This window comes from Ranitomeya imitator, chromosome 4, assembly GCF_032444005.1.
Source record: "Ranitomeya imitator isolate aRanImi1 chromosome 4, aRanImi1.pri, whole genome shotgun sequence".
Taxonomy (NCBI): Eukaryota; Metazoa; Chordata; class Amphibia; order Anura; family Dendrobatidae; genus Ranitomeya; species Ranitomeya imitator.
Genome location: NC_091285.1, coordinates 584,662,346 through 584,683,345, shown reverse-complemented (window position 1 = coordinate 584,683,345; position 21,000 = coordinate 584,662,346). Strand labels below are relative to the sequence as shown.

The 21,000-nt window shown below is 42.2% G+C and overlaps 1 protein-coding gene across 2 annotated transcripts in view; it reads left to right on the top strand.

Annotated features, from left to right (window-relative positions):
* The window catches only part of RASGRF1 (Ras protein specific guanine nucleotide releasing factor 1), a 109,005-nt gene that overhangs the window by 42,562 nt on the left and 45,443 nt on the right, over positions 1-21,000 (top strand). For both annotated transcript variants that reach the window (XM_069766478.1, XM_069766477.1), the window contains exons 4-7: positions 19,431-19,520; positions 19,606-19,859; positions 19,954-20,033; positions 20,117-20,310. In XM_069766478.1, the coding sequence (XP_069622579.1) occupies positions 19,431-19,520; positions 19,606-19,859; positions 19,954-20,033; positions 20,117-20,310 (618 nt within the window). The remainder of the gene's footprint in view (positions 1-19,430; positions 19,521-19,605; positions 19,860-19,953; positions 20,034-20,116; positions 20,311-21,000) is intronic.

Genomic DNA, 21,000 nt, shown 5'->3' with positions numbered 1-21,000 from the left:
GGCACTATTCACCAGAGGAGGTTTACGCCATCCTTGCGTCCGACACGGATACAGCCAGTGAGGAAGATCCCACATTCCTCTATTCCTCCTCCTCCTCATCTGGTGAGGAAGGACCCCCAACAAGGCGCCCTAGGACCCAGGCAACTCCTGCAGCAATTGATCCTGTATGGATTGCACCCCCTGAAAATTTTCAGCCCGTCATTCCGGATTTCAGCAGCAGCTCAGGAATCCAGTTTGACACGACTGGCCTCACTGAAATTGACTTCTTCAAATTCTTTTTCAGAGATGAAATAATAAATCTTATGGTGGCCCAGACGAACCTGTATGCCCAACAATTTTTCACCCAAAATCCCACGTCATCACACCCCCAGATGGACCCCCGTAAATGCAGCAGAGATTATGACATTTTGGGGAATTGTGCTGCATATGGGCATAATCAAAAAGCCAAAGCTTCGGCAATACTGGAGTACTGACATTCTCTACAGTACACCGGTATTCCGCATGGCCATGAAAAGGACACGATTTGAAGGGATCCAAAAATATTTGCATTTTAGTGATAATGCCCAGTGTCCTCCTCGAGACGATCCAAACTTTGATCGTCTGTATAAAATTCGGCCAGTGGTTGAACACTTCAGCAGAAAATTTGCTGAGGCGTACACACCCCAGAGGGACATCGCTATTGATGAATCTCTCGTTCACTTCAAAGGGAGGCTAAAATTCCGACAATACCTGCCCAGTAAGAGGTCCAGGTACGGAATAAAGCTGCACAAACTGTGCGAGAGTACCTCAGGGTACACCCACAGATTTAGGGTCTACGAGGGGACGGACACCCAGATTAACCCCCCTGAATGCCCCCCCATCCTGGGGGTGAGTGGGAAAATTGTGTGGGAATTGCTGCACCCACTGCTGGATAGGGGTTATCTCCTCTACATTGACAACTTTTACACCAGCATCCCACTCTTCAAGGTCCTCTCTGCCAGAGGTACAGCTGCATGTGGCGCCGTGCGAAAAAATCAGCGAGGCCTCCCATAGCCGCTAATTGGGCTAATGCTGAGAAAAGGGGAAAGCAGAGCCCAATGCAGCGACAACATGCTGGTGGTCAAGTATAAGGACAAAAGGGATGTCCTTATCCTGACCACCATACACCGTGACAACAACACCCTTGTCACTGTTCGTGGGACCACAACACAAGTCCCAAAGCCAGATTGTATCCTGGATTACAATCGGTACATGGAGGGTGTGGATAGATCAGGTCCTCCAACCATACAGTGCCATGCGAAAAGCTTACATATGGTACAAAAAATTGTCCGTGCACATTGTACAGATGGCACTGTACAATGCTTTTGTGCTGTTCCGATCTACAGGCAATACAGGGGGGACCTTCCTTCAGTTTCAGGAGGTAGTCATCAAGGCCCTAATGTTTGGCACTCAGGGAGGTGAGGGCCCTAGTACTTCTGAATCTGATAGTGCCCGTATTGTCCCAGGTCAACATTTCCCAGGACAGGTTCCCCAAACAGCGAAGACAGGATGATCACAAAAACGGTGCAGAGTATGTTCCAAGAGGGGAATCCGAAAGGACACAATTTACCATTGTGAAACCTGCCCTGGGAAACCTGGCCTTTGCATTAAGGATTGCTTCAAAGCATACCACACGTCCACAAATTAATAAAATTAGTTTATACCCTGTTGACACAACACACTTTTATAAATCTGTTGTACCCCGCACATCTTACACATACCGCCACATTATAAATTCATACACCAGTAAAACTAAAAGAATTGTTTAGGTACATGTCTGCAATCCAAAACGTCACTTATTCCATTCCGAGCCCCGACGTGTGCCCAAACAGTGTTTTTTTCCCCCACATATGGGGTATCGGCGTACTCATTAAAAATTGCACAACATCGTTTTCTGTCTATTTTCTTCTATAACCCTTGGGAAAATAAAAAAATCGTAGCTGAAAGATCATTTTTGTGGAAAAAATGTGTTTTATTTTTTTCCACGACTCAACGTTATAATTTTTGGTGAGGCAAAATACTATAAAACTATGCTTTTAGATAAATTCCTTCAGGGGTGTAGTTTCCAAAATGGGGTCACTTGTGGAGGATTTCCACTGTTTAGGTACATGAGGGGCTCTGCAAATGCAACATGACGCCCGCAAACCATTCCATCAAAGTCTGCAATCCAAAACGTCACTTATTTCATTCCGAGCCCCGGCATGTGCCCAAACAGTGGTTTTTCACCACATATGGGGTATCGGCGTACTCGAGAAAAATAGCACATCTTTTTCTGTCTATTTTCTCCTATAACCCTTGGGAAAATAAAAAAATCATAGCTAAAAGATCATTTTTGTGGAAAAAAATGTGTTTTATTTTTTTTCACGACTCAACGTTATAATTTTTGGTGAGGCACTTACAGGTTCACGGTGCTCACCACATATCTAAATAAATTCCTTGGGAGGTCCAGTTTCCAAAATGGGGTCACTTGTGGAGGATTTCCACTGGTTAGGTACATGAGGGGCTCTGCAAATGCAACATGACGCCCGCAGACCATTTCATCAAAAGTCTGCAATCCAAAACGTCACTTATTCCATTCCGAGCCCCGACGTGTGCCCAAACAGTGTTTTTTTCCCCCACATATGGGGTATCGGCGTACTCATTAAAAATTGCACAACATTGTTTTCTGTCTATTTTCTTCTATAACCCTTGGGAAAATAAAAAAATCGTAGCTGAAAGATCATTTTTGTGGAAAAAATGTGTTTTATTTTTTTCCACGACTCAACGTTATAATTTTTGGTGAGGCACTTGGAGGTTTATGGTGCTCACCACATAGCTAGATCAGTTCCTTGAAGGGTCTAGTTTCCAAAATGGGGTCACTTGTGGCGGTTTTCCACTATTTAGGTACATCAGGGGCTCTCCAAACGCGACATGGTGTCCGATCTCAATTCCAGCCAATTTTGGTTTGAAAAAGTCAAATGGCGCTCCTTTCCTTCCGAGCCCTGCTGTGCACCCAAACAGTGGTTTTCCCCCACATAAGGTGTATCAGTGTATTCAGGAGAAATTGCACAACAACTATAGTGGTCCATTTTCTCCTTTTACACTTGTGAAGATAAAAAAATTGTTGCTAAAAGATCATTTTTGGGGAAAAAATGTGATTTTTTATTTTTACACCTCTACGTTCTAAACTTCTGTGAAGCACGTGGGGGTTCAAAGTGCTCACAACATAGCTAAATAAGTTCCTTGAAGGGTCTAGTTTCCAAAATGGGGTCAGTTGTGGCGGTTTTCCACTGTTTAGGTACATCAGGGGCTCTCCAAACACGACATGGTGTCCGATCTCAATTCCAGCCAATTTTGGTTTGAAAAAGTCAAATGGCGCTCCTTCCCTTCCGAGCCCTACCGTGCGCCCAAACAGTGGTTTTCCCCCACATATGGGGTATCAGTGTATTCAGGAGAAATTGCACAACAACTTTAGTGGTTCATTTTCTCCTTTTAAACTTGTGAATATAAAAAAATTGTTGCTAAAAGATCATTTTGGGGGAAAAAATTTTCACGCCTCTACGTTCTAAACTTCTGTGAAGCACTTGGGGGTTCAAAGTGCTCACCACACATCTAGATAAGTTCCTTGAAGGGTCTAGTTTCCAAAATGGGGTCACTTGTGGCGGTTTTCCACTGTTTAGGCACATCAGGGGCTCTCCAAACGCGACATGGCGTTCAATCTCAATTCCAGCCAATTTTGGTTTGAAAAAGTCAAACGGCGCTCCTTCCCTTCCGAGCCCTGCCGTGTGCCCAAACAGTGGTTTTCCCCCACATATCAGTGGTATCAGTGTATTCAGGAGAAATTGCACAATAACTTTAATGGTCCATTTTCTCCTTTTACCCTTGTGAAAATAAAAAAAATTGTTGCTAAAAGATCATTATGTGAAAAAAAGTTAAATGTTCATTTTTTCCTTCCACATTCCGTTAATTCCTGTGAAGCACCTGAAGGGTTAATAAACTTCTTGATTGTGGTTTTGAGTAACTCGAGGGGTGTAGTTTTTAGAATGGTGTCACTTTTGGGTATTTTAAATCATATAAGCCCCTCAAAGTGACTTCAAATGGTTTTGTAAAGTTTGTTGAAAAAATGAGAAATCCCTGTTTAACTTTTAACCCTTATAACTCCCTAACAAAAAAAAAATTTGGTTCCAAAATTGTGCTGATGTAAAGTAGACATGTGGGAAATGTTATTTATTAACCAATTTGTGCGATATGTGTCTCTGATGCAAGGGTATAAAAATTCAAAGCTTGAAAATTGCTAAATTTTCAACATTTTCACCAAATTTCCGTTTTTTTCACAAATAAACGCAAGTAATATCAAAGAAATTTTGCCACTATCATAAAATACAATATGTCACGAGAAAACATTGTCAGAATCACCAGGATCCGTTGAAGCGTTTCATAGTTATTACCTCATAAAGTGACAATGGTCAAAATTGTAAAAATTGGCCCTGTCACTTAGGTGAAAACAGGCTTCGGGGTCAAGGGGTTAAAGAACTGAAAATGCTCATTTGTGGAATTTGCAGCATTAGGAGGTCACATTCACTGAACGATAAAGCTATTTAACTCCAAAACATCATAACAGGCCAAGTTACATTACATAGGACCCCTTCTTTGATATCACCTTCACAATTCTTGCATTCTTGAGTTTTTGGAGAGTTTCTGCTTGTACGTCTTTGCATGAAGTCAGAATAGCCTCCCAGAGCCGTTGTTTTGATGTGAACTGCCTCCCACCCTCATAGATCTTGGGCTGGATGATACTCCAAAGGTTTCCTACAGGGTTGAGGTCAGGGGAATATGGTGGCCACACCATGAGTTTATCTCCTGTTATGCCCATAGCAGCCAATGACTCAGAGGTATTGTTTGCAGCATGAGATGGTGCATTGTCATGCATGAAGATGGTTTTGCTCCTCAAGGCACGTTTCTACTTTTAGACCATGGAAGAAAGTTGTCAGTCAGAAACGCTTTTTACTTTACAGAGGTCATTTTCACATCTTCAGGAACCTTAAAGGGCCCTACCAGCTGTTTCCCCATGATTCCGGCCCAAAACATGACTCCTCCACCTCCTTGCTGACATCGCAGCCTTGTTGGGACATGGTGGCCATCCACCAACCATCCACTACTCCATCCATCTGGACCATCCAGGGTTGCTCGACACTCCTCAGTAAACAAGACTGTTTGAAAATTAGTCTTCATGTATGTCTGGGCCCACTGCAACCGTTTCTGCTCATGAACACTGTTTAGCGGTGGCCGAATAGTAGGTTTATGCACCACAGCAAGCCTTTGAAGGATCATACACCTTGATGTTCGAGGGATTCCAGAGGCACCAGCAGCTTCAAATAACTGTTTGCTGCTTTGTAATGGTATTTTGGCAGCTGCTCTCTTAATCCAATGACTTTGTCTGGCAGAAACCTTCCTCATTATGCCTTTATCTGCATGAACTCTGTCTGTGCTCTGTTTCAGTCACAAATCTCTTCACAGTATGATGATCACAAAGTTTTGTGAAGTATCTAATTTTTTCATACCTTGTCCAAGGCATTGCACTATTTAACGCTTTTCAGCAGTAGAGAGATCCTTTTTATTTCTCTTACTGCTTGAAAACTTTGGCCTGCTTAATAATGTGGAACATCATTTTTAAGTAGTTTTCCTTTAATTAGAATCACCTGTAAAACTAATTATCACGTGTTTAAGATTGATTTCATTTATCTATTGAGCCCTGAGATACAATACCATCCACAAGTTTATTTGAAAAACAAAACAATTAAATCTTTATGAAACTTAAATCCAATTTGCATAATAATTTGGAACACAGTGTATAATGTCACATTTCCTTCAAAAAGAAGAGTGATTGCACCATACATAGTTAAAAAAGTGTTAAAATTCTATGCAAGTTTCTAGTGAAATAGAGCTATCATGACATACTAAAGAGACAAAATCCACAGTGTTAAAAATGCAATAAAAAACACATTAAGGGTGTGTCCGCATGTCAGGATTTATTGCAGAAATTTCCTGAAGAAAACCGGACATTTTCTGCAAGAAATCCACATGCGTTTTTTTCTGGAGCTTCCCAATGCATTAACCCCTTTCTGCCATTGGACGTACTATTCCATCCATATGGGGTGAGCCCTACTTCCCAAGGACGGAATAGCACGTCCAGCGCGAACAGCCGCACTCACGGGGGGAGCGCGGCCGGGTGTCAGCTGATTATTGCAACTGACATCCGGCACTATGTGCCAGGAGCAGTCACAGACCACCCCTGGCACATTAACCCCCGGCACACTGCGATCAAACATGATCGCAGTGTTCCGGCGGTATAGAGAAGCATCGCGCAGGGAGGGGGCTCCCTCGTGCTTCCCTGAGACCCTCGGAGCAACGCGATGTGATCACGTTGCTCCGAGGGTCCTTACCTCCTCCTCCCTGCAGCAGGCCCGGATCCAAAATTGCCGCGGGGCTGCATCCGGGTCCTGCAGGGAGGTGGCTTCACAGCGCCTGCTCAGAGCAGGCGCCGGGAAGCCTCCGTGAGTGCACGTCAAATCGCTGATCTGACACAGTGCACAGCAAAGTGTCAGATCAGTGATCTGTCACTTTACTGTGATGTCCCCCCTGGGGCAAAGTAGAAAAGTAAAAAAAAAAAAAATTTTTACATGTGTAAAAGAAAAAACTAAAAAAAAAATCCTAAATAAATAATAATAAAAAAAATATTGTTCCAATAAATACATTCCTTTACCTAAATAAAAAAAAACAATAAAATTAAACATATTTAGTATCGCCGCGTCCGTAACGACCCGACCTATAAAATAAAACTGCCCACTAGTTAACCCCTTCAGTGAACACTGTAAAAAAAAAAAACGAGGCAAAAAAACAACGCTTTATTATCTTACTGCCGAACAAAAAGTGGAATAACACGCGATCAAAACGGATATAAATAACCATGGTACCGCTGAAAACATCATCTTGTCCCTCAAAAAACAAACTGCCATACAGCATCATAAGCGAAAAAATAAAAAAGTTATAGTCCTCAGAATAAAGTGATGCAAAAATAATAATTTTTTCTATAAAATAGTTTTTATCGTATAAAAGTGCCAAAACATAAAAAAATGATATAAATGAGGTATCGCTGTAATCGTACTGACCCGAAGAATAAAACTGCTTTATCCATTTTACCAAACGCGGAACGGTATAAACGTCCCTCCCAAAAGAAATTCATGAATAGCTGGTTTTTAGTCATTCTGCCTCACAAAAATCGGAATAAAAAGCGATCAAAAAATGTCACGTGCCCGAAAATGTTACCAATAAAAACGTCAACTCGTCCCGCAAAAAACAAGACCTCACATGACTCTGTGGACCAAAATATGGAAAAATTATAGCTCTCAAAATGTGGTAACGCAAAAAATATTTTTTGCAATAAAAAGCGAATTTTAGTGTGTGACGGCTGAACTCACAAAAATCGGCTAGAAAACCCGCTATAAAAGTAAATCAAACCCCCCTTCATCACCCCCTTAGTTAGGGAAAAATAAAAAAATTAAAAAAATGTATTTATTTCCCTTTTCCCAAATGGTGGTTCCCCCCACATATGGGGTATCAGCTGACTCGGGACAAATTGGACAACAACTTTTGGTGTCCAATTTCTCCTGTTACCCTTGGGAAAATACAAAACTTGGGGCTAAAAAATAATTTTGGTGGGGAAAAAAAAGAATTTTTATTTTCATGGCTTTGCGTTATAAACTGTAGTGAAACACTTGGAGGTTCAAAGCTCCCACAACACATTTAGATGAGTTCCTTAGGGGGTCTACTTTCCAAAATGGTGTCACTTGTGGGGGGTTTCAATGTTTAGACACATCAGTGGCTCTCCAAACGCAACATGGCGTCCCATCTCAATTCCAGTCAATTTTGCATTGAAAAGTCAAATGGCGCTCCTTCCGAGCTCTGCCAAGCGCCCAAACAGTGGTTTACCCCCACTTATGGGGTATCAGCGTAGTCAGGACAAATTGTACAACAACTTTTAGGGACCAATTTCTTCTCTTACCCTTGGAAAATAAAAAATTGGGGGCGAAAGATCATTTTTGTGAAAAAATATGATTTTGTATTTTTACGGCTCTGCATTATAAATTTCTGGGAATCACTTAATGGGTCAAAGTGCTCACCACACATCTAGATACGTTCCTCAGGGGGTCTACTTTCCAAAATGGTGTCACTTGTGGGGGGTTTCAATGTTTAGGCACATCAGGGGCTCTCCAAACGCAACGTGGCGTCCCATCTCAATTCCAGTCAATTTTGCATTGAAAAGTCAAATGGCGCTCCTTAGCTTCCGAGCTCTGCCATGCGCCCAAACAGTGGTTTACCCCCACATACGGGGTATAGGCGTACTCAGGACAAATTGTCCAACAACTTTTGGGGTCCATTTTCTCCTGTTACCCTTGGTAAAATAAAACAAATTGGAGTTGAATTAAATTTTTTGTGAAAAAAAGTTAAATGTTCATTTTTACTTAAACATTCCAAAAATTCCTGTGAAACACCTGAAGGGTTAATAAACTTCTTGAATGTGGTTTTGAGAACCTTGAGGGGTGCAGTTTTTAGAATGGTGTCACACTTGGTTATTTTCTATCTTATAGACCCCTCAAAATGACTTCTAATGAGATGTGGTCCCTAAAAAAAATGGTGTTGTAAAAATGAGAAATTGCTGGTCAACTTTTAACTCGCTAACAAAAAAAACGTTGGTTCCAAAATTGTGCTGATGAAATGTAGACATGTGGGAAATGTTACTTATTAAGTATTTTGTGTGACATATCTCTGATTTAATTGCATAAAAATTCAAAGTTGGAAAATTGCAAAATTTTCAAAATTTTTGCCAAATTTCCATTTTTTTCCCACAAATAAATGCAGGTAATATCAAAGAAATTTTACCACTATCATGAAATACAATATGTCACGAGAAAACAATGTCAGAATCACCGGGATCCGTTGGAGCGTTCCAGAGTTATAACCTCATAAAGGGACAGTTTTCAGAATTGTAAAAATTGGCCCGGTCATTAACGTGCAAACCACCCTTGGGGGTAAAGGGGTTAAATAGCGGGAAAAACCCGAAAAATCCGCAAAATTAGTGAACATGATGCGTTTTTTACCGCAATGCGTTTTTTTGTGGAAAAAAACACATCATGTGCACTAAAATTGCAGAATGCATTATAATTGATGGGATGCATATGTATGCATATTTTATGTGTTTTATCACGTTTTTATAGCGAAAAAACGTGAAAAAGACGCAACGTGTGCACACAGCCTAAAAACACAGTGAAGAAAAAGTAACCGAAGTTACCTAATAAGTGCGGAAATGCTGCAGCATCAAAAACTCACCAAATCCTTATCAGGGAAATATAGTATTGAAGGTATACTGTCACCAAGTTTACCAATATTATAGTATTTGTCGGACTATAAGATGTATCGGAACATAAGACGCACCTAGGTTTTAGAGGAGGAAATTAGGAAAAAAAAATTGAAGCAAAAAATGGTCAATTCTGTACTGTAATATCCCCTATCCTGGTATGCATGGCACGATCCTTATCCTGGTATGATTGGCACCATCCTTATCCTGGTATGATTGGCACCATCTCGGCCCTGTTATGCACGACCCCATCCCAGTCTTGTATGATTGTCCCCATCCCGGTCCTGGTATAATTGACCCCATCCTTTTTCTTTTATAATTGGCCCCATCCCGTTCCTGGCATGATTGGCCTCATCCTTTTTCTTTTATAATTTGCCCCATCCTGTTCCTGGTTTGATTGGTCCCATCCTTTTTATTTTATAATTGGCCCCATTCTGTTCCTGGTATGCATTACCCCATCAGGAAAGATTAAAAAAACAAACATTACACTCACCTACAAGGCGCTTCCTTGCAGCGTCCTGCTCCGGTACCAGCAGCTGCTTAATGCTTGTAAGCAGCGCATGCCAGGGACATCATGTGTTGCTCACAAGCAGAGCACAGCTGCCGGAATACTCACCGGGACCGTTCAGCGCAGAGAGCCGTGAGTATCCATTCCTCTTCAGTAGCGCGAACTGTCAGCCGCCTGCTTCCTGCTGCTGCCAGTGGTCACGTGTGCCGATACTTAAGAGAAATGAATATTCAAAATATTCATTTCTCTTAAGTGTCGGCACACGTGGCAGCCGGCAGCAGCAGGAAGGCTCCGGCTGACACTGCGTGCTACTGAAGAGGAATGGATACTCACGGCTCTCTGCGATGAATGGTCCCGGAGAGTATTCTGGCAGCTGTGCTCTCCTTATGAGCAGCACATGACGTCCCTGCCATGTGCTGCTTACAAGCATTAAGCAGCTGCTGGCACTGGGGCAGGATGCTGCGAGGGAGCGCCGTGTAGGTGAGTGTAACATTTTTTTTTTTAATCTTTCCTGATGGGGCCATGGATACCAGGAACGGGATGGGGCCAATTATAAAAGAAAAAGGATGGGACCAACATTCCAGGAACAGGATGGGGCCACTTATATCAGGGATGCCAGAAAAATAAATATGCATTGCCCTCCACACCCATGGGCAAGGAATGCAGTGCATATTAATTTCTCTTTAGCAGTGGGCATAGGAGTTAGTCGGAGCCGCCGGCTCCTGCCTCTGTGACCCGCAGCTTCTCTGATACCGCTCCCCCACTTCCCCACCACAGCCAGAGCCCATACTTCCGGACTATAAGACGCACCCCCCATTTTCCTCCATTTTGGGAGGAAAAAAGTGAGTCTTATAGTCCGAAAAATACGGTACCTAAAGCCAGTACCTTTACCGCCCCTTGTTCACCCGCAATACCCTCTACAAATCCCCAAAAATACCTTTAATAATTGCAGCATACGGTGCGGACCAGACTGGTGGAAGTGGATGGTCTTGCTTGTTGCCTCTTCTATTTCTTTAATCGCTGCCCTCCCATTTTGAGTGATGTGGGTCCTATGTCCTACATCATTCACACAGTGCAGCCAATCTTGCTACTCCTGTCCGGCTGAGGGTAAAGCAAAGTCCTGTAATGCGCAGTCAGGGACTTATATACAGATTGCTGGACTGCGGTAAAAGAGGCATTAAAAGTGGTAGTTCTGTTTTGTATTGGGAAAACCTGGTGACAGTTCTCCTTTAAATAGTATTTTTAAAGAATTTCAGACTAGGTCCAGACGGCATCTGTGCCCACTATTGGGTTACTTTCAGCACGTTTGCGCTCGACTGTAGCCACAGTCAGGATGGATGCTGAATCCTCCATCCACTACAGGTACCAGGTACATACAGTCATGGCCAAAAGTGTTGGCACCCTTGAAATTGTTTGAAAAAAATGTATTATTTCTCTAAGAATATTATTGCAATTACACCTTTTGTTATACACATGTTTATTTCAATTGTGTGTATTGGAACAACACAAAAAAAGAGAGAAAAGGCAAATTGGACATACTTTCACACAAAACCCCTTAAATGGCCCGGACAAAATTGTTGGCTCCTTTCCAAAATTACCAAAAGTACAAAACAAAAGTCAGCTCACCATGTCTTTGTATCTTGACCTCCTGTGAAATCACCAAGCACCTCGCACGGACCAGGGTGAAGCAACCACAATGAATCCAATAGAAGAGCAGGTGTGTCCAGCGAATGGTGAGGGTAAAAAATAACTTTTAATGAACATATAATTAAAAATCATCCATAAAGATGGTATCCAGCACTAAGTACACACATGAACATGACTAAGACCACCAGGTCGAAACGTGTAGATCGTTGCTAAGCTCTGAGCCCGTGTGTACTTAGTTCTGGATACCATATTTAAGGATGATTTTTAACTATATGCTCATTAAAAGTTATTTTTTACCCTCACCATTCGCTGGACACACCTGCTCTTCTATTCCCTTCCAAAATTGTTTCCACAATTGTTGGTAAACAACTTTGTTTCAAGTCCATGATGCTCGTTCAAACTCACCTGTGGCAAGTAACAGGTGTGGGCAATATGAAAATCACCCATATAAAATATATTAATATTTTATTATTTATTTGTAAATAATCAAATTCAAAAATACTATAAAAATTTAAAAAATGACAATAGTAATTACAGTGAAGAGACGATCTCACCCAAACGCACGTTGTGACAAATGCGCGTCAGGGCTGCTTGGTCTGACTAATTCTAAAGACTGATTTGAGTGAGATCGTCTTTTCAGTACTAGATTTATATTGTTCATATATATATTTTGGGTGTTTATGGTGTCACAGCCATGATAGCAATATGTTTTTTTATCCTAATTAAACCCATAGTATTATATCTATCTTATTTTCCTAGTATTGTGATAGTGCTGCTATATGAATACATCTATAGTATAGTATTGTGTCATGGAGTGTATTATGGTCTCTGTATTCCCGGTCCGTATACATTTGTATTACTTTCAGACTTTTGTCTTTGCTCTTCACTGTAATTACTATTGTCCATTTTTTTCAATTTTTATAGTATTTTTTGAATTTGATTATTTCCAAATAAATAATAAAATATGAATATATATTTATATGGGTATTTTTGTACTCCTTGTGTTTTTTTGTATATAGCTATATTTTGGAGTATACCTGTTTTAATAGTGGTTATTTTATTGATTTAATCCATCTAATATTTTTACTGCTTTTTTTTATTTATAATATGAAAATCACACCTGAAACCAGATAAAAAGGAGAGAAGTTGACTGAAATCTTTGCATTATGTGTCTGTGTGTGCCACACTAAGCGTGCAGAACAGAAAGAGGAGAAGAGAACTGTGTGAGGACCTGAGAATTAAGCATTGAAAAATATCAACAATCTCAAGCTTACAAGTCCATTTCCAGAGATCTTGATGCTCCTTTGTCCACAGTGCGCAACGTAATCAAGAAGTTTACAACCCTTGGCACTGTACCTAATCTCCCTGGATGTGGACAACAGAGAAAAATTTATGAAAGGTTGCCACACAGGATAGTCTGGATGGTGAATTATCAGCCTCAATCAAGTTCCAAAGAAATTCAAATTGTCCTGCAGGCCAAGGGTGCATCGGTGTCAGCGCAAACTATCACCCCAAACATACTTCAAGAAGCACCCAGAAATGGATGGAAGTAAAGCGCTGGAGAGTTCTGAAGTGGCCAGCAACGAGTCCAGATCTAAATCCAATTTAACACCTATGGAGAGATCTTATAATTGCTATTGGGAGAAGCCGCCCTTCAAATATGAGAGACCTGGAGAAATTTGCAAAAGAAGAGTGGTCCAAAATTCCAGTTCAGAGGTGTAAGAAGCTTGTTGATGGTTATAGGAAGCGATTGGTTGCAGTTATTTATTCCAAAGGGTGTACAACCATATATTAACCCCTTCATGACCTTGGGATTTTTCGTTTTTCCGTGTTCGTTTTTCACTCCCCTCCTTCCCAGAGCCATAACTTTTTTATTTTTCCGTCAATTTGGCCATGTGAGGGCTTATTTTTTGCGGGACGAGTTGTACTTTTGAACGACATCATTGGTTTTAGCATGTCGTGTACTGGAAAACGGGAAAAAAATTCCTAGTGCGGTGAAATTGCAAAAAAAGTGCAATCCCACACTTGTTTTTTGTTTGGCTTTTTTGCTAGGTTCACTAAATGCTAAAACTGACCTGCCATTATGATTCTCCAGGTCAGTTCGAGTTCATAGACACCAAACATGACTAGGTTATTTTTTATCTAAGTGGTGAAAAAAAATTCCAAACTTTGCTAAAAAAAAAATTGCGCCATTTTCCGATACCCGTAGCGTCTCCATTTTTCGTGATCTGGGGTCGGTTGAGGGATTATTTTTTGCGTGCCGAGATGACGTTTTTAATGATAGCATTTCGGTGCAGATACGTTGTCGCGGCAACCAAAAAAACGTAATTCTGGCGTTTCGAATTTTTTTCCCGCTACGCTGTTTAGCGATCAGGTTAATGCTTTTTTTTAGTTGATAGATCGGGCGATTCTGAGCGCGGCGATACCAAATATGCGTAGATTTTATATTTTTTTTATTGATTTAAGGGGGGTTATTTAAACTTTTATTTATTTTTTTTTTTTTAACATTTTTTTCAACTTTTTTTTTTTTACTTTTGCCATGCTTCAATAGCCTCCATGGGAGGCTAGAAGCAGGCACAACGCGATCGGCTCTGCTACATAGCAGCGATCTGCTGATCGCTGCTATGTAGCAGAAATGGAGGTGTGCTGTGAGCGCCGACCACAGGGTGGCGCTCACAGCCACCGGCGATCAGTAACCATAGAGGTCTCAAGGACCTCTATGGTTACAATGGAGACGCATCACCGACCTCCGATCATGTGACGGGGGTCGGCGATGACATCATTTCCGGCCGCCCGGCCGGAAGCGGTAGTTAACCCCTTTACCCCCAAGGGTGGTTTGCACGTTAATGACCGGGACAATTTTTACAATTCTGACCACTGTCCCTTTGTGAGGTTATAACTCTGGAACGCTTCAACGGATCCCAGTGTTTCTGACATTGTTTTCTCGTGACATATTGTACTTCATGACAATGGTAAAATTTCTTTGATATTACCTGCGTTTATTTGTGAAAAAAATGGAAATATGGCGAAAATTTTGAAAATGTCGCAATTTTCCAACTTTGAATTTTTATGCAATTAAATCACAGAGATATGTCACACAAAATACTTAATAAGTAACATTTCCCACATGTCTACTTTACATCAGCACAATTTTGGAACCAAAATTTTTGTTTGTTAGGGAGTTATAAGGGTTAAAAGTTGACCAGCAATTTCTCATTTCTACAACACCATTTTATTTTAGGGACCACATCTAATTTGAAGTCATTTTGAGGGGTCTATATGATAGAAAATACCCAAGTGTGACACCATTCTAAAAACTACACCCCTCAAGGTGCTCAAAACCATATTCAAGAAGTTTATTAACCCTTCTGGTGCTTCACAGGAATTTTTTGAATGTTTAAATAAAAATGAACATTTAACTTTTTTTCACAAAAAATTTAATTCAGCTCCAATTTGTTTTATTTTCCCAAGGGTAACAGGAGAAAATAGACCCCAAACATTGTTGTACAATTTGTCCTGAGCACGACAATACCCCACATGTGGGGGTAAACCACTGTTTGGGCGCATGGCAGAGCTCGGAAGCGAAGGAGCGCCATTTGACTTTTCAATGCAAAATTGACTGGAATTGAGATGGGACGCCATGTTTCGTTTGGAGAGCCCCTGATGTGCCTAAACATTGAAACCCCCCACAAGTGACACCATTTTGGAAAGTAGACCCCTTAAGGAACTTATCTAGATGTGTGGTGAGCACTTTGACCCACCAAGTGCTTCACAGAAGTTTATTATGTAGAACCGTAAAAATAAAAAATCATATTTTTTCACAAAAATTAACTTTCCGCCCCCAATTTTTTATTTTCCCAAGGGTAAGAGAAGAAATTGGACCCCAAAAGTTGTTGTACAATTTGTCCTGAGTATGCTGATACCCCATATGTGGGGGTAAACCACTGTTTGGGCGGATGGGAGAGCTCGGAAGGGAAGGAGCGCCGTTTGACTTTTCAATGCAAAATTGACAGGAATTGAGATGGGACGCCATATTGCGTTTGGAGAGCCACTGATGTGCCTAAACATTGAAACCCCCCACAAGTGACACCATTTTGGAAAGTAGACCCCCTAAGGAACTTATCTAGATGTGTGGTGAGCACTTTGACCCACCAAGTGCTTCACAGAAGTTTATAATGCAGAGCCGTAAAAATAAAACAAAAAATTTTTCCCACAAAAATTATTTTTTAGCCCCCAGTTTTGTATTTTCCCGAGGGTAACAGGAGAAATTGGACCCCAAAATTTGTTGTCCAATTTGTTCTGAGTGCGCTGATACCCCATATGTGGGTGGGAACCACTGTTTGGGCGCATGGGAGGGCTCGGAAGGGAAGGAGCTCCATTTGGAAAGCAGGCTTAGATGGAATGGTCTGCAGGTGTCACATTGCATTTGCAGAGCCCCTAATGTACCGAAACAGTAGAAACCCCCCACAAGTGACACCATTTTGGAAACTAGACCCCCTAAGGAACTCATCTAGATGTGTTGTGAGAGCTTTGAACCCCCAAGTGTTTCACTACAGTTTGTAACGCAGAGCCGTGAAAATTGAAAAAAAAAATCTTTCCCCCAAAAATTATTTTTTAGCCCCCAGTTTTGTATTTTCCCGAGGGTAAGAGGAGAAATTTGACCCCAAAAGTTGTTGTCCAATTTGTCCTGAGTACGCTGATACCCCATATGTTGGGGGGAACCACCGTTTGGGCGCATGGGAGGGCTCGGAAGGGAAGGAGTGCCATTTGGAATGCAGACTTAGATGGAATGGTCTGCAGGCGTCACATTGCGTTTGCAGAACCCCTAATGTACCTAAACAGTAGAAATCCCCCACAAGTGACCCCATATTGGAAACTAGACCCCCATGGAACTTATCTAGATGTGTTGTGAGAACTTTGAACCCCCAAGTGTTTCACTACAGTTTATAACGCAGAGCCGTGAAAATAAAAATCTTTTTTTTTCCCACAAAAATTATTTTTTAGCCCCCAGTTTTGTATTTTCCCAAGGGTAACAGGAGAAATTGGACCCCAAAAGTTGTTGTCCTATTTGTCCTGAGTACGCTGATACCCCATATGTTGGGGTAAACCCCTGTTTGGGCACACGGGAGAGCTCGGAAGGGAAGGAGCACTGTTTTACTTTTTCAACGCAGAATTGGCTGGAATTGAGATCGGACGCCATGTCGCGTTTGGAGAGCCCCTGATGTGCCTAAACAGTGGAAACCCCCCAATTATAACTGAAACCCTAATCCAAACACACCCCTAACCCTAATTCCAATGGTAACCCTAACCACACCTCTAACCCTGACACACACCTAACCCTAATCCCAACCCTATTCCCAACTGTAAATGTAATCTAAACCCTAACCGTAACTTTAGCCCCAACCCTAACTGTAGCCTTAACCCTAGCCCCAACCCTAACTTTAGCCCCAACCAAACTGTAGCCCTAACCCTAGCCCTAACCATAGCCCTAACCCTAACTTTAGCCCCAACCCTAACTGTAGCCTTAACCCTAGCCCTAACCATAGCCCTAACCCTAGCCCTAACCCTAGCCGTAACCCTAGCCCTATCCCTAGCCTTATCCCTAGCCCTAACCCTAGCCCTAACCCTAGCCCTAACCCTAGCCCTAACCCTAGCCCTAACCCTAGCCCTAACCCCAGCCCTAACCCTAACCCTAGCCCTAACCCTAGCCCTAATGGGAAAATGGAAATAAATACATTTTTCTAATTTTTCCCTAACTAAGGGGGTGATGAAGGGGGGTTTGATTTACTTTTATGGCGGGTTTTTAGCGGATTTTTATGATTGGCAGCCGTCACACACTGAAAGACGCTTTTTATTGCAAAAAATATTTTTTGCGTTACCACATTTTGAGAGCTATAATTTTTCCATATTTTGGTCCACAGAGTCATGTGAGGTCTTGTTTTTTGCGGGACGAGTTGACGTTTTTATTGGTAACATTTTCGGGCACGTTACATTTTTTGATCGCTTTTTATTCCGATTTTTGCGAGGCAGAATGACCAAAAACCAGCTATTCATGAATTTCTTTTGGGTGAGGCGTTTATACCGTTCCGCGTTTGGTAAAATTGATAAAGCAGTTTTATTCTTCGGGTCAGTACGATTACAGTGACACCTCATTTATATAATTTTTTTATGTTTTGGCGCTTTTATACGATAAAAACTATTTTATAGAAAAAATAATTATTTTTGCATCGCTTTATTCTCAGGACTATAACTTTTTTTTTTTTTTTTGCTGATGATGCTGTATGGCGGCTCGTTTTTTGCGGGACAAGATGACGCTTTCAGCGGTACCATGGTTATTTATATCTGTCTTTTTGATCGTGTTATTCCACTTTTTGTTCGGCGGTATGATAATAAAGCGTTGTTTTTTGCCTCGTTTTTTTTTTTTTTTTTTCTTACGGTGTTTACTGAAGGGGTTAACTAGTGGGCCAGTTTTATAGGTCGGGCCGTTACGGACGCGGCGATACTAAATATGTGTACTTTTATTGTTTTCTTTTTAATTTAGATAAAGAAATGTATTTAGGGGAATAATATTTTTTTTTTTCATTATTTAGGAATATTTTTTTTTATTTTTTTTTACACATTTTGAAATTTTTTTTTTTACTTTTTTACATTGTCCCAGGGGGGGACATCACAGATCAGTGATCTGACAGTTTGCACAGCACTCTGTCAGATCACTGATCTCACTTACAGCGCTGCAGCCTTCACAGTGCCTGCTCTGAGCAGGCTCTGTGAAGCCACCTCCCTCCCTGCAGGACCCGGATCCGCGGCTATTTTGGATCCGGGGCTGGAGGAAGCAGGGAGGGAGGTGAGACCCTCGCAGCAACGCGATCACATCGCGTTGCTGCGGGGGGCTCAGGGAAGCCCGCAGGGAGCCCCCTCCCTGCGGGATGCTTCCCTATACCGCCGGCACATCGCGATCATCTTTGATCGCGGTGTGCCAGGGGTTAATGTGCCGGGGGCGGTCCGTGACCGCTCCTGGCACATAGTGCCGGATGTCAGCTGCGATAAACAGCTGACACCCGGCCGCGATCGGCGGCGCTCCCCCGTGAGCGCCGCCGATCGCGCTGGACGTACTATCCCGTCCGTGGTCATGGGGGCCCACCCCACCTCGACGGGATAGTACGTCCCATGTCAGAAAGGGGTTAAATGCCGCTGTCTGCGTTTGACAGCGGCATTTAACTAGTCAATAGGTGCGGGCAGATCGCGATTCTGCCCGCGCCTATTACGGGCACATGTCAGCTGTTCAAAACAGCTGACATGTCCCGGCTTTGATGCGGGCTAACCGTGGAGCCCTGCATCAAAGCAGCGGATCTGACCTCGGACGTACTATCCCGTCCGAGGTCAGATAGGGGTTAAGTTGAGGGTGCCAACAATGTTGTCCTGCCCATTGGGGTTTTGTGAGAAATGATGATGATGTCCAATTTGTTCTTTTTTTCTCAGATTTTTTTGTGTTGTTCAAATACACAACAAGGAAACAAATGTGTATAACAAAACGTGTAATTACAATAATTTTCTGGGAGAAATGCTTAATTTTCTGGAACAATTTCAAAGGTGTGAGCAATTTCAGCCATGACTGTACGTTTCTTTGCAGGTACTATCTGCTGTGCTTTGCTAGACACAAACCAGCTACAAGGAGGCCAAAAGAACACACTTTTGGCTTCCATCTTGGAATATCACATTATAAGCTCCAAATGTATAGTGCAGGCTGCGTGCACAGATGCAGCTCTAACCCATCCAATGAATACGCCATCAATTCCTAATGAATCATAATAGACCATCTCTTATATTTGTAATCGCTCTTTTTCATGTAAATGCTTCTTCCAGATTGCATCATTACTTAAAGACAATGAGCGGATCCAGGCCACTCCAAGCTCGGCATCAACCGAGGACACTGACATCAGGAAAATCAAAAAGGTAAATGATGTCTCTTCTTCTTCTGTTCCAGCAATGGAGCGCCATAGGAAGCCTTTTATATTCCCTCCGTGTGTGCTGTCTGCAGGTGCAGAGTTTCTTACGAGGATGGCTATGCCGGCGAAAGTGGAAGAGCATAATCCAGGATTACTCAAGATCTCCGCATGCAGACAGCATGCGTAAGAGGAATCAGGTGGTGTTCAGCATGCTGGAGGCCGAGGCAGAGTATGTGCAGCAACTGCATATCCTGGTCAATAACTTCCTGCGCCCGCTACGTATGGCGGCCAGCTCTAAGAAGCCTCCCATCACTCATGACGATGTCAGCAGCATCTTTCTCAATAGGTGGATATCATTTTATGGTGAACTAGAAGTTTTCTCTGGCTTTATGACTTCTCTTTTTTATTAAAGACTTTCCAAATGTTTTCCCCTTTTTCAGTGAAACCATCATGTTTTTGCACCAGATCTTCTATCAGGGTCTGAAGGCGAGAATCTCCAGCTGGCCCACACTGGTGTTGGGTGAGATTTGGTTTCTGCTTCTGGCTCTGTCATTTCTTGGACTTTCAGCCCCTTGTTAATCTCTGTTTTGTATCTTTCTTCAGCGGATCTATTCGACATTCTTTTGCCGATGCTAAACATTTACCAAGAATTTGTGCGGAACCATCAGTACAGTCTGCAGATCCTGGCTCACTGCAAGCAGAACCGAGACTTTGATAAACTTCTGAAACAATATGAGGCCAAACCGGACTGTGAGGAGCGGACTCTGGAAACCTTTCTCACCTACCCCATGTTCCAGGTCACTAACAGTAAAAAAGAATTTTTGCACAATTTTGTTTCAGAAAATCTGTCACCAAGTCTGTGTTTCCCAATTTGCGGGCAGCGTAAAATGGAGTGGAAACCCTGATTTCAGCGCTGGGTCATGTATTGGTCTTCCTGCTCTAGTTTTGATGAAACACTAATTTACCTGCTGCAGCTCTGCTGCTCCTCTCAATGATGAGCTCCTGCTCTGTCATCCTCCATAATTATGGACTCCTCTATAACTCTGTCTGCACCTTTGATTGACGTTTTTTTGACCACAGTTTGCATAGCCAAAAAGCCAACAGTTAATGGTGGGTGTGAGGGACATCTGGAGCTCATGACTTGGAACACATAGCAGGAACTCATCATTGAGAGGACTAGCAGAGCTGCAGAACATGAAGCAACATATTGTCAAATCTACAGGAAGAAGCCGGGTAAGTGACCCAGCAATAAAATCTCGGCCTCTGACCCCACTTTTTGCTGTGCTCAGATTGAACAGCAAAAACCTGATGACAGCGTCCCTTTAGTTAGGAATCGCTTGTGAGAGCTGTGGGTCTGACTCTGGTTGCCAAAAAAAAGGTGCAGGGGTTGCAATCGCACCCGGGCCGTGGAGTTTAGGGGGCCCTAAAAGTCCCTTTGGCCTATAGAAAAAGATTATTGCTATTAAAGATTTAAAATATTTGGGGCC